At 38.1% G+C, this 11860-nt stretch overlaps 1 protein-coding gene across 2 annotated transcripts in view; it reads right to left on the reverse strand.

Moving 5' to 3' along the window:
* Positions 1-9377: 9377 nt before the first annotated feature.
* Positions 9378-11860, reverse strand: part of LOC112503249 (tRNA pseudouridine synthase A) — a 17943-nt gene continuing 15460 nt past the window's right edge. For both annotated transcript variants that reach the window (XM_025107312.1, XM_025107311.1), the window contains 2 exons: positions 10986-11172; positions 9378-9745 (listed from right to left, as the gene is read on the reverse strand). In XM_025107312.1, coding sequence (XP_024963080.1) covers positions 10987-11172 — 186 coding nt within the window. In that variant the 3' untranslated portion in view covers positions 9378-9745; position 10986. The remainder of the gene's footprint in view (positions 9746-10985; positions 11173-11860) is intronic.

An 11860-nucleotide genomic window follows, 5' to 3' on the forward strand; every position in this document is an offset into this window, starting at 1 on the left:
ATTCATCCCCCTTCTACAAACTATTCCTCTAAACTCTTGTAGACCCGGCTGAGACCAACAACATCTTTTCTGCTTGCCTTTTTAACTTGAGCAAACAAGTTGTGCTGTCGCATTTGGGGAGATGTAACTGACTTTGACAAATGCAGCCTATGAAGGATATGCCATCAATGAGATAATATGCCCTAACATTTTCGTGACCATTCATGACATAACTAACTTTTGGTGATCGACCTGGAAATACATCATTACAAACAGGAGATCGGTGGAGTACATTAATAACACGAAGCAAACCTGGGGTTCCAAAGAAAGCATGTCATATCTAGGGGTGAGCAGCGGAACCGGGTACCCGGCTATGGAACCGGAACCGCCTTGGAACCGCCGGTTCCGGAACCGGAACCGATATGAGTGGTTCCGGTTCTGGTCCCTAAAATACGGAACCGATTGAGAATGGTTCCCGTTCCGGTTCTCAACTTTTCGGAACCGTTACCCGCCGGGTACCCGGTATTTTTCAATAAAAAAAATAATTATTATTTTCTAATACCAAATTTATATTAGGTTTACATCTTGAAAGCACGCGTCATCTTCATTCTTCATCTAAATTCTTCATATAGAATGATTCGTATTTCTTCAAATTGTGTGTTCATTTGGATTCATATTATGTAATCGTTAAACTTTGAACATTTACTATTATAGTATGTAATCGTTAAACTTTAAACATTTTCTATCAGTCTATTATAATTTTGTAATCGTTAAATAATATTTGTAACCATTATTCTGTATAATTTGTATTATTGCTTATTTATTTAGTCTTTTGGCAATGTTTTATTTTTTATTTCTAAATAACAAAATTTTAATATTTTAGGAAGCGGGTACCCGGAACCGGAACCGGTTCCGGTTCCAAAAATTTAAGAACCGCTCTAACCGGTTCCGGTTCCGGTTCCGATTCCCATCAAAAAGGACGGGTACCCGCCTGTGCTCACCCCTAGTCATATCCATAAATCATATGATGCAAGGACTTCAAAAATGGTTGTTGGTTTTCTACTTCTTTCGGCATATAGTCCAGCCCATGCACTTGGACAATTTTTCCATTCCCAATGCATGCAATCAATACCACCTATCATACCCAGGAATCTATGTTGATCTCCAATGTAGAGTAGTCTTGCCAAGTCAGCTGTGTTAGGCATCTGAGGTACTCATCACCAAAACATGAGATGCCACAATCTACGAAGTGCATGAGAGCTTCCCTTGTTGTGGATCCACTCATTCTCAAATATTCGTCAACTGCATGAACTGATGCCCCATATGGCAACACCCTCATTGTCGTAGTACATTTTTACAATAGTGAAAGACTTTGTTTACCCATGCCATCAGATCTTTGCGGAAAATATTCGTCATTAGCGGTAACAGCATCCACTATACAATGGAATAAAGGTCTTCGCACTTGAAATCTTCTTCGGAAGATAACATGGTCATACGTCTGATTGTCGATAAAATAGTCTTCCATCAAACGCACTTCGCCCATCTCATGTTGCCTATCATGATACCTTATACTTTCTCTTGGAGGTTGAACTCCTATGAACAGATTGGATAAGTTTATGACCATATCCTCAATTATACGATCAAATTGTTGGTTTTGTTGAACAACTTGTGATTGTCATTCATTATATTTGTCCACTTATTCTGGTGAAGAGTTTTCATTGTGAGACATTTTAGTGGGTATTTGAGGAAAATTGTATGAATAAGTCTTTGTTAAAAGACAACAAATAAATAAGGGAATTTTAACATTATTGGGAGACAGAGACGTGTAAACCCGAGTGAAAGATACAACACATTATTGGGAGACAATGACATGTGAACCCGAGTGAAAAATACAACACATTATTGTGAGACAATGGCATGTGAACCCGAGTGAAAGAGACAACACATTATTGGGAGACAATGGCATGTGAACCCGAGTGAAAGAGACAACACATTATTGGGAGACAATGGCATGTGAACCCGAGTGAAAGATACAACACATTATTGGGAGACAATGGCATGTGAACCCGAGTGAAAGANATACAACACATTATTGGGAGACAATGGCATGTGAACCCGAGTGAAAGACATTTATCATTATTGGGAGACAATGGCATGTGAACCCGAGTGAAAGAGACAACACATTATTGGGAGACAATGGCATGTGAACCTGAGTGAAAGAGACAACACATTATTGGGAGATAATGACATATGAACCTGAGTGAAAGAGATCTCACCTTTGATTTCCTCCTGATTCCCAGTCATTCTACATTTTCTGCTGAAGGTTCGTCATAGTATTCTTTCACTCGTGACCAAAACGTCTGTTTCTTCTGGTTTTTGCCTCGAGTAGGTTCTTCACTAATGTAGATCCATGTTGACATCAACACCATATCTTCTTTGGTTTCCAATTTATCAGTTCTTTAACTTTTTTGCGGTGTTTGGGTATTTTCAGGGATAGAAACTTGATTATCATAGATGAAAAACTCGGAGTTTTTAATACTGTGTTTGGGCAATATTGAGAGTTATCAGGATGTTGAGAATTTGAATTTTCTTTTTGGGAAGTTTGGATCCATAATAGAAAATTGAAATAAACTGATTTTTTTTTTTTTTTGGAATTTGCAAGATAAACAAGAGGATTGAAATTAAGAGAAAGATTGATGTGATGAAAATATGTCAATATTGGACTCTATTTGTATGGAATTGAAAACTATGAATTTTGGTATATTTATTATTTTTTAATTTTTTTGCTAAATTCATCTTTTTTATCAGATAAGTTTTATTAAAAAAAACTAATAATAACCAACGAAAATGTGACATGTGGTATTGAAATGAGGTTTATGAGATTGCAATCTAGTGATAAGTTTGAGGAGGATTACCATATTTATTTCAATTTTTTTATTTTAAAGTTTTTTGTCTTTAGTTATAATCTCACAATTCGGATCATCATTAGGATTGGTCTTATCCACTTAGAGACATAGATACATAGAATTCCAATAATTTCTTAACCACTTAAATAGTGTGAAGTTTACAAAGTTATAGCATCAAACATTTGCTAACCACTTAAATACATAAATATAAACATAAATTGAATCATTTATTAACCACTTCAATAGTTTTAATTTTAGGAACTCATTTCAACCGATTATATGTCACAATTTGTTTTTGTTTCATAACTTGCCTAATTTTAGAATTAGAGGTAGTTTTGTAAATTTTAATTTTCTTTTATTATTTTTATTTCAATCAGTTAAAGAATATTTTCCCTACCTTTAGGAGGTTAATTACCGATAATATTGGTTTTAAATATTTTTAATTAATGGGAGAACATTTCAATTGTTTTACATCGTAGTAGTTCATGTTCATCCAAAGTTTCGCTTCTTCATATGAGAAACACTTAGACATAAGTTCATAAGTGAAACATAACACGGTTTATAAATGTAAGGGGTTGTTTACCTGATGCTTATCCCGCTAAGCACTTATCAGTAAGAGTCAACACTTTAACTTAAGTTATTAGGTAAGATTTTAGTTCGTTAAATGGCACTCGTATGTAACAATTTATCTTGTAAGCCTCCCCGGTTAAGATTTTAGTTTATTGAATGTTATACCTTTTATACATATTTTTACCCAATACACCTTTCCTTCACTGGTCAATTTCTCTTTATTTCCCACAACAACTTGAAAGGATTGAGGGCTTTGGCCCTTACAAAAAAAAAAACTTGAAAGGATTGTGCTTGATCAATGCGTAGGTGTATGAAACAAACTATCTAAGGATGTATGTACTTATGTGTGCTCCCAGCGTCAATAAGTACGGAAATAAAGTGATGGTGTACGTGGGCAACGACCCTAAGGGGGCGTTTGGTTCATATAATAGAATTCGATGAAATTGGAATTCATCAAATGAATTTGACTTTGAGGGAATGAAATTGAATTTGATGGCATTTAACCATGTCTTTTGATTGCATTTGGTTGGATGGAATTGGAATGGAATTCTTAACGGAATTGGAATTTTTTTTGTTTCATTCACGGAATTCAACGAGAAAATTACATAGATGGCATTTCAAGAAAATCCTTTTTAGGATGGAAAGAACGAGAGAGAGAAAGAGAGGGGGGGGTCGAGCATACCAAATCGAGCAGAGTGAATGAGATCGAGCAGTTTTGAATATGGATGGCAAAAAAAACCGAAACCGATGGTGAAAACCGAAACTTTCAGGCCGGGTTCGGAGACATCTTATCGAGGACGGGGCGGGATCATGGACAAATTTGGGGATTTTAACGGGGACAGGGGCGGGGACGAGATCATTGGCCCGGCCTGGCCCGGTCTGATATGTGTATAATATATTAATTTTAATTTATATACATACATACATATATATATATATATATATATAATATCATTAAAAGAAAATAGTAATATTAAAATTTAAAAAACTTTTATCCACTTTACTTCAACAACTCAAATAAGACTCATGAAAAAATCTAGTTTATTTGCCTAATTATGAAATCGTGATTTTAGTTGTGTGATGTTTGAAGTTCTGTTTAGTTTTATATTGTAATCTAATACATTGTTTGTAATTGGTTCGATTATGTTTAAGACATTTAAACTTGCATCTTTAAAAAAAATTGTAATTTACTTTTAGTTGTGAAAATTAACATATTGTAATTTTTTTAGATCTGTTTCAGGTTTCGGGTTCGGGTTCGGTTATACCAACGGTGAGCGGGGAAAAGATGATTTTTACCTTAACGGGTTCCTCAACAGGGATCAGGGAAACCACGGGGACCCGATGGTGATCCCCGATAAGATCCCCGACGGGGATTGAGGCAGTCACAGGGACGATTTTAGTTATCAGTTTCGGGGACAGGGATACCAATAACCGGCCCGAACTTGGCCCGTTGCGATTCTTAGTTTTAAACAAGATCGAGCATAGCAGAGCAGAGCAAATCGAGATACAACGTCGATGAATTTGGATGAGGGCTAAGGAATTTGTCGAATTGGAATTTGAAATCTGTGGTATATGAGGTGAGAATTGTGAAATCAATGACTTAAGGAATTTGTTGGAATTGGAAAGATTCCTTCATATCTATTATGTGAACCAAACATGGTATTTGGAATTTGGTCAAAGATCTGGGCATTCCAATTCCACCAAATTCCATGAACCAAACACCCCCTAAAGATTTTATGTCCCATCAATCCAGTTAAAGTGTGGAGCGAAATTTCATGGATAGGTGGTTGCAACTCCTGAGATGTACCTTTTTTTTCCTCTTCAAGACACCTGTGTTCTTCGATTTCCTCCTACACGATAAGGATTGTCGTGGATTATAACGGTGCACATGCCGGAATCGTTCGTCACAAAACTAACATAGCCCTTTTCCCATACGTTGTTGCATCTCCCAAGACATGATTCGTCGACCTCGAGTGGGATTTGGGCCACTGAGCAGCATTGGGATTGGTGGAAGAGCGAGGAGGGGGTTTTAGTTGGTGGAGCTGGGGCTAGGATAACAAAACTGGTCTGAAAGATTGATATTCAAGACACTGGTGTTTGTCTTGGATTTGATATGTTTGGCAAGGGCAATAGCAATGGCGTGGTGCCAGATCGGTTTGGGTGGACTGTTTAAGCCCTGAAACAAAGCAAGCTAGAATACACTGGTAATCAGCCACCATTACCGTCTAGGATAACTTGAACAAAGTTGTCTGGTGGTTTGTATATGTTGAGGGATTGAAACGTACCTCAAAAACCCATAGAAGCATGCTCCACAAGGAAAGTTGCTTATTCCGATACATACACTGAACGAGTGTACTGTCTGCCCTTCCATTCGAGAACTTGCTATGTCCACCCTTTGTTCATCAGGATTGGAGTAAAAAGCAAAATAACGTTCTGCATTGAACACCCGAGCGAAAGGGTTTTCACAACTCACACTTGGCCGGTTTGGTGAAGTAGGGGTGTTGCAGTGGTGTTTGTAGAGATGGTGTGGTCAAGATTGGGGGTGGTTTTGGTTGAGACAAGCGGGTCACCAACTCAGTGATGGAGTGCTGAAGAGTATCTATCCTCATGGAGGATTGAATGTTTTTTCATAGAGAGCTAGTGAGGTCAACAATACTGGAGTGGTGAGTGGAGGATGTTAGTTCCAATGCTTGTAGGTGCTCAACCATCTCTTTCAATCGGGTACATAATTATACTCTCAATCAAAGCACCAATTGATAGCTGCTTTAGGATTAGCATGAACTCAGGGAATAGAAGAGAGAGAGTCAATGGGAATACAGGATACCTACTTTTCCTTGTACTATTTTGATACGTCTCAACCCGACCCACATTGGGATCGTATACATTTGCGTCGCAAAAGAGAGGCAGGAAACAAGTAGAGGGGGGTTGTTTGCAATTTACTTATTCTTAATTATCTTAATTAGTTGATTAGGATAGATATTAATTAGTTTATTAGGATAAATATGTTTTCCTATTTTTTAGGATTAGGGTANTTACTTATTCTTAATTATCTTAATTAGTTGATTAGGATAGATATTAATTAGTTTATTAGGATAAATATGTTTTCCTATTTTTTAGGATTAGGGTACGGCTTTATTYAAGRGACCGGCCACCCCATTGTTTGGATTCATTCTAGTATTTTGATTCTTGTCGTAGACATTGGAGATTATTGAGTCTCGAATTCCAGGGTTTATTTTAATAAGCATCCGATTAGTGGTACTTTGGCCGCTAATCTTAATTTTGCCAATTAATCTCATATCAAATTGGTATCAGAGCATCGATCTTGCGCCTGTGATTTTATCCACGCTACCATGACCAAGATTCAGGATCTTGAAGTTGAGTTGACCCAACAGAAGGCTGTCGTCGAATAGTTCTGCGCTGAGACGACGGAGCGGTTCGAAAACTTGGAGACCACCATGGAATCGTTGCGCACTGAAACGGAGAAGCGACATGCGGAGATGATGAAGGTCATGTTGCTACAGTTCCAGGCGTTAAAGCCGCCACCACAGCCGACAACAGCCGTGCCATCGCCAATCTTCACCGATTGCACCACACGGCCCATAATGCAGCAATCGAATCCGATTTTTGACGAGAATGGGGCGCCCCTGCCGCCTTGGCATGCAACCAGCAGTACGACCAGGGAATCGAACAGGCCCATCGGCACATAGGAAATTCCTTTTCCAGAGTCAGGTACGTTTGCTTTTTTTTAGACTGAAAGGCCGTTTGGCAGCGGGTATGGAAGGGGCTCAGGACCTTCGGGGGAACGGGGGTGGGTGCCGGGGACGGACTACCGTCTTCGTAAACGGAAGATGTCGTTGTTCGATGGAACTGATGCATATGGGTGGGTGTACCTCATGGAAAGATTTTTCGACGTTCAGGGATTTGTTATTACAGGGGAGAAGTTGAGAGCGGTGGTGTTGGGGTTGGAGGGACAGGCCCGCATGGTACCGATGCAGTGATTATAGGCTTCCTTTTCGTCACTGGGAAGGATTAAAAAACCGGTTGTTGGCTCGGTTCCAGTCATCTCAGGAAGGGGACCTATACGAACAATTTTTGGCAATTAAACAGGAAGGGTCGGCACGCGAGTATATAGGGAAATTTGAAATAGTATCGGCACAGCTAAGGGGTATTCCTGAGAAGATCATGCAGGGTACATTCCTAAAAGGGTTGAAACCGGAGCTACGAACTTCCGTGAGGTTGCTTCAACCAATGGACTTAGACCAGGCGATCCAACTAGCTCTGATGGTGGACAAAAATAAAACTGTCAGCAACGGGAACGTGGAAAAAGGGAAAAACAAAAGTCAGCCGGTGCGGACCGGAGTGGGCGGCTCACGGCTGTTGGCCGCCCCACCAACGGAAACCCAACGACCGACAACAGAGGGTAACGAGCAGCCGTTTAAACGGATGACAGACTCGGAACTGGCGAATAAACGGGCTAAGGGCTTATGTTTTCGATGCGATGGGAAGTTCACACCCGGACACCGTTGCCCCGAGAAAGCTCTGCAGATCATGTTAATGGATGATGAAGATGACGAAGGGGAAGAGTTAACACCAAAAACTCACGCACACTTGGATGCGGTGGAGGTGTCAGTACACTCAGGTGGTGGAGCAGTTCCATGCCTTTCACCTTGAGGACAAGGTGAATTTTCGAGGCGGGAGTAATGATACGTCTCAGCCCGACCCACATTGGGATCGTATAAATTTGCGTCGCAAAAGAGAGGCAGGAAACAAGTAGAGGGGGGTTGTTTGCAATTTTCTTATTCTTAATTATCTTTATTAGTTGATTAAGATAGATATTAATTAGTTTATTAGGATAAATATGTTTTCCTATTTTTTAGGATTAGGGTATGGCTTTATTTAAGGGACCGGCCACCCCATTGTTTGGATTCATTCTAGTATTTTGATTCTTGTCGTTGACATTAGAGATTACTGGGTTTCGAATTCCAGGGTTTATTTTAATAAGCATCCGATTAGTAGTACTTTTGGCCGCTAATCTTGATTTTGCCAATTGATCCATATCATATTTCCATTATATAACATTTCTCTTCCAATATTACACAGCACAGCAAATCCTAACAGAAAGATGCTTATTCTAAAAGCAACGTAACAAAGAGATAATTAGCCCAATGACCGTTTCCTGAGCTTGGCTTCAATGACTTTGGCCTCTGGATCTCAATAGTTTGCCATCATAACACACTTTTATGATTGTTATGACAAGATGTGGTGTTTTATACGATTTGAAAGACAGACATGCTACCAAAACTATGAACTCACTCAACATTAAACTGACTATTAAGTATTAACATGTAGTTCATAAGACATTAGGTAGAAATTTCCAAAGGAAAGGAGAAGATCCAAGTCTAACACATTATTATGAATGATGTTGAATTGTGATTGACTTTATGTATTTATTTCCAATGTTTTATACGGTTGAAATAAGGAGTTGTTTGATTCATACACAGAAATGAAAATAACATCCCTCAATTTAACCAGGAATAAAAATTTGGGCATATGGAAGAATAGACCGATTGTATTGTATAAAACCAACCAGTTTCTTTTATATTCATTTCCATTATTAACTGCTTAAACACCCCCCAAGTATTTAAATAACATTCTACTTTTATGTTTACCAAGTATAAAACATTCAATGCATTGAGTAGAAGCCATTATAGTAAAGTATAACTTGGTTTATATATAAGCAAATTCAAATATTGACCAACTTTTGTCCATCAACAATAAGTAAACAGATAGAGACCAGCACGATGTAAGACGTCGTCTAAAGGATCCAACTATCTTATCGATTTCAAGCACATGAAAACAACGATTCTAACCAACTGAATGTATATTTCATGAAAAACCGAGTTGGAATGGAGGGAAGAACCATAAAAGAATTTTGATTTTATACATTCCCCTCATTAACTAACTGTTTTTTTTTTTTTTTTGGTATTATCCATATTAGGATATTAATTTATAAAACCTGAATGATTACCTAGGTACAAGATGTCGTGTCCGAAGCATATGACTTGATGCAAATCTTACAAACTGAACCAAAAACAAAACCGAACATATCCTGCTTAAAAATAAGGTTTGGAGGTAGGATGTAAGCAGAACTGAATACTTTAGTGATTTCAATCTTGGGTGCGTTCAATAGAATCCTTTGACTATTCAGGTAAAAGAGAGAAAAGATTATCACCAGCAATGAAGTTTGAATGCCCAAGGATATCGAACATGTTTCATCTTCAAAGTTGACGCTGTAAATTAAACAAATTAACTCAAAAACCTTGTAAACAACAAACAAACTAATTCAAAACGAATTTAGAAGAAAACACAGCATGTTCCATGATCTTATAAGGTTTTTACAGTTGTTATAGCATTACCAATATGCCTAAACGAAGATCCATAAAAATGAGAATAGATTGTGAATGTCAAGGTTCTACGTGCAGCTTTCCTGCTTATGAATTATGTTTCGTTTAAGAAACAGGATCTATAAATGAGGACGATTGTCAATGGAAGTGAAGATCAAGTCCAGCACACATAAAACAGAAAACAGTATATGTTGTGGTTACATTTTCATTTTTAGCATAATATAATGAATGTAAAGAGCCAATTCAAGTGCAATAATGCATAACAAAACCAAACAAACCTAAGATATCCCACTCGAGAGTAGGGTCTATAGACCTTCTGTACCCCAAGGGGTAGAAAGACAGACTCTGTGAGTCTAGAAAAAGATTTTTCATTTCGCTGAAGTTTAGGAAAAGATACCGGAGAGCATAGGAGAAAAATACTAGAAAAAAAGTGTTGGTAAGCAGTAAACAATAACAATAGTAAAATCATATTCCAAACGTCACAAGACAATATTGTACTAGGACGAGATCCCCTTACTCCAACCATGCCAGGACCTTGTTATCATTTCTGTTGGTTCTCTATCCCTCCCGACATATACAGTAGCTACTAGCCCCTATTAAAAATCCTATGCTTTCAAAAAACTCCCATCAGAGGTCATGTGAGAAAATTCCAACTTATGAACGTTTCGCTTTCTAAGTAGTTCAGGAAATTGTTCCTGTATGGTTTTTGTGCCTACCAAAGAACTCCACTCACATGAGCATTAGTTACGTTGTCTTGAATTAGGAAAATTAAAGATTTCATGATAAATAAGAAGAAAGAGGGCATTAAATATAATGAGCTGATAAGTAGAAGGCATCTAAAAACTAGAGATAGAAATGGAATAGCCCTTAGGGAAGTCTTTTACAACAACATCATTGAATTTGCGTAAGCTTTTGTTTGCTTTTATCAAGTACCAAACGATCATATCACCGATAGAGATGTGATGATGATCAACTTAAAAGTGACCTTGACATTGGAGATTTAAGGCATTTGTTTATATAAATGTATCTATTATCAATCAACAAAAGTTAGGTAGATTAATTAAGGACATTCATAATCTAGTTTGTGACAGAATATTATCTAGCAATACTGAATAAGGTGATTTACCTTATAAGATTAAGCAAGTTCGTGAATCAAACTCTTCGTACCCCACATTAACAAGACAAAGACCATGAGGGGGTGCTGGTGGAGCCGTGGCGCGTCTGCATGTGGCATCCATCAGCTTTATCAAGGCATCATCTTCAGCACCAGCAGCTGCTTCCCTTATTGATGTTGCCACAAGAACACGAACCATCTGTCAAGCATGATCAGCCAATGAATTCTTAATCAGAGTGCCTTTCTGGTTTAACAAGGATCAAGGATACACAATTAAAATGGTACGTGTCTTCTCTTATTTTACACTAAATGAGGCTTTTTATGGAAGTAGATTTTTCACAGATGGACTCCAATTTCAGAACTTAAGGAGTAACAAGAAATAGAGGAACCATAGTTCAGATAACAAAATTATTGTTCACTCGTTCAATGTTTTGCAAACAACCCTTTGTTTAAGAAAAAGATGACGACACAGGAAGCGGGTCCTTTGTGAGGGTCGTGTAAAGAGCGATTGAGATTCTCGAGAACCTTTCTGAATGTCTGTCTCCGGGAGGGCTTTCTATATCAACTTTGCCTTGCATTTTGCAAAGAGGTGGTTTCTGTCACTCGAACCCGTTACCTTGGTCAAAAAGGAGTAATCACTAACTTTACAAGTTGCTCCAAGACTTTGCTTGAGAAAGTTGGTAGGGCACTACTTCCTCACATCAATATTAATTTATTTAAGAATCCAAGGGTCCTTCGTATCATTTTTCTATGAAATGAAGTTGGACTGCAGTAAGGAATATGATATACACCGGAACAAACTGGTCGGCTGATTGTATTGCAACGAACTAATCAAAGGATTTCCAGACTTTCGAGAGGTCTGGAGTCTCTCCCACAGAGCTTACGCT

This window comes from Cynara cardunculus, unplaced genomic scaffold (genome assembly GCF_001531365.2).
Source record: "Cynara cardunculus var. scolymus isolate 2C unplaced genomic scaffold, CcrdV1 Un_Scaffold_2748, whole genome shotgun sequence".
In the NCBI taxonomy this organism is placed as follows: Eukaryota; Viridiplantae; Streptophyta; class Magnoliopsida; order Asterales; family Asteraceae; genus Cynara; species Cynara cardunculus.